This window comes from Camellia sinensis, chromosome 5 (assembly GCF_055761805.1).
Source record: "Camellia sinensis isolate YWXY chromosome 5, ASM5576180v1, whole genome shotgun sequence".
In the NCBI taxonomy this organism is placed as follows: Eukaryota; Viridiplantae; Streptophyta; class Magnoliopsida; order Ericales; family Theaceae; genus Camellia; species Camellia sinensis.
The window spans coordinates 173,930,421-173,932,855 of record NC_138965.1 but is presented as its reverse complement, the minus strand read 5'-3'; the positions used below and the strand labels follow the sequence as shown (position 1 = coordinate 173,932,855).

Below are 2,435 nucleotides of genomic sequence, written 5' to 3'. Positions count from 1 at the left end.
AAAAAGTGTTTGTGGGCGTGCATGCATGTATGTGTTTGATTCTTGAGGCATATTCAAAAAACAGTAAATTTTTAGTAGGAGGAATATAGTACTAATTGACTCATTAGGCTAGTTCAAAAAAAATAAAATAAAAAAATAATAAAAAAATCGACTCATTAGGTGAAATCAAACATGCTAGATTACTTCACATGTTTAAAATATTTGAAACACAAATCGTTACGTTATGCTAAGCAAAATACAATTCAACCCCATGTCGAGTTAAAAAAAACACAAGAGAGACGAGAAACAATCCAAATTCAAAAAACGAAGCGTGAAATTTTTTTATTGACTATCATTTTCACATTGAGACCTCAAAAACTCTCCCTACTAAAAAATAATCAACAATTCACTATCAGTTGACAAAGAAACATACAAATTAAAAATTTTAATATATCTAATTGTACATGGTCAGTTGATTATCATGATGAAGTCACCATTATGCAAATCAATGGCTCTTTTTCTTCGTCGCAATCACCAGACAGCGGCGTGTTTTCTGCGCATCCGGTGCATGCTAGCTTCTGAGCTCTCTTGGCTTGATAATGCCAGTCTGTAGTCCCAACCACATACAACATCAAGCCAGCACAACAAAATTGGGCGGAGAGAAGCCCAAACCAAAGCCCACAAAACCCAATCTCAAGCCAAAACCCAAGCCCAATGGCCACCGGCATGCCCACTAGATAGAATGCTCCGAGGTTCACGTTAGCTGCGGTGGTCGGGCGGGCTGTTCCCCTAACCACCCCGCACCCGACAGTTTGTGGACAATTCCCGAGCTCACATAGCCCTAGGATAGGCAATGCAGCCGATGTCAACCGTATGATCTCGACATCGTTCGTGAACATCCGGGCCCACTTGTATCTCATCCCGGAGGCAAAAATGAGTGCCAATAATCCCATCACGGCCGCTAAAAATATAGACACCATGGCCGACAGCCGGGCCTTATTGGGCCGGTTTGCCCCGAGTTCATTGCCGACCCGAGTTGAAACCGCAAAACCTAACGAGGATGGAAAAACGTAAATCAACGACGTCGTTTGGATCAAAACCCCCATCGAAGCGACGGTGGCTCTGGGGTCCACCAAGAGGCCACACAACACGATCATAATTTCGTACCACCACCACTCTAGACACACCGAAACACAGCTCGGTGCGGCGAGTCGGACCAGCGGCTTCCACCCGGTCAAGCACTCGCGGCTGGGCGGGCTCCACGTCGGCACGTGCAAACCCGATATCCACACGTACAAAACCAGAGTCAACAAAACCAACAAATTGGACACGGCGGAGGCGGCGGCCACACCGGCGACACCGAGACCGAGGTGCGAAACCAAAAAAATGTTGACCGGTAAGTGGAGTACCGTACCGGCGAGAGATGCTAGAGTGAGCGGGTGGGTGATTCCTTGGGCACGAAGGTAAATGCGGATTGGATGAATGAATGAATTGCTGAACAAATCAGGGAGAGAGTAAATGAGATAAGTGTGTGCTAAGCTTGTGATAATGGGGTCTTGATGGAGATATAGAAGGATTTCTGAGATGTGAATCCATAGAAACGAAATGGGTATTGAAGAAACAAGAAGGAATATAACAGAGCGGTGTAGAGTTAGAGAGAGAAGCTTTGGACGTTGAGCTCCGAATGCTTGAGAACAGAGAGGTTCCATGCCTAGGGCTAGACCTGAGAGGACCGAGTAGCCGGTGATGTTAGCGAAAGCGATAGCGAGTGAACCCGCAGCCAGCTCGGCGTCCCCGAGGCGGCCTAAGAAGAGCATGGAGAGGATAGAGCGAGAGTAGAAGATGAGAGAGGTTAGCATTATGGGGAGAGAGAGTTTGAAGAGCTGTTTGGCTTCAGTGATGATATCTGGGAGTGTTGGGTAGTTGTTGTGGAATTGTTGGGTTGTTTTGTTCTTTTCTGGGTGTTTTATGGTGTTTGGGAATGATAAGAGATCGAAATAGAGGTGGGTTTGTGGTGGCGGCGGTGGGTTTTGGGAGGATAGTTTGTGGTGATCCGTGGTGGTGATTGTGGTGGGTGTGGTGTTTGGGTTACACATATTGAATATTAGAATAGAGAAAAGTACTTGTTTTTCACTGATCAAGACTGTTTCGTGAAGAGCACTCTTTCTCTCTCTAAAACTCTGTTATGTTATCTCTCACTTACTCTGTTGTGTAGAGATTTGAGTTTGGGCATGGAAATGGAGGGCTAGTATTAATAGAGAGAGGAGGTAAGGGTTTGAGGCGTTTTGGGTTTAATTTTAATATTTTTATATACAGTCCTTATGGTTATGGTGTGACCAGGATTTATAAAGTACATGTGAATTTTAATTACATTTTCTTATTATATTACCATTTATTTGGTTAAAAGAAAGAGAAGTCAGAATTCAGAGTCTCGTAGCTTCAATTTCCAATATGCT

At 44.4% G+C, this 2,435-nt stretch overlaps 1 protein-coding gene across 1 annotated transcript; it reads right to left on the bottom strand.

Moving 5' to 3' along the window:
- Positions 1-295: 295 nt before the first annotated feature.
- Positions 296-2,195, bottom strand: LOC114292619 (protein DETOXIFICATION 51-like). Its single transcript, XM_028236614.2, has one exon. The coding sequence runs from the start codon at positions 2,073-2,075 to the stop codon at positions 459-461; it is 1,617 nt and encodes a 538-aa protein (XP_028092415.1). The 5' UTR covers positions 2,076-2,195; the 3' UTR covers positions 296-458.
- Positions 2,196-2,435: the final 240 nt, after the last annotated feature.

Coding starts and splice junctions, on each gene's coding strand:
- LOC114292619 (XM_028236614.2), bottom strand. CDS start 2,075: ATGTGTAACCCAAACACCACACCCACCACAATCACCACCACGGATCAC.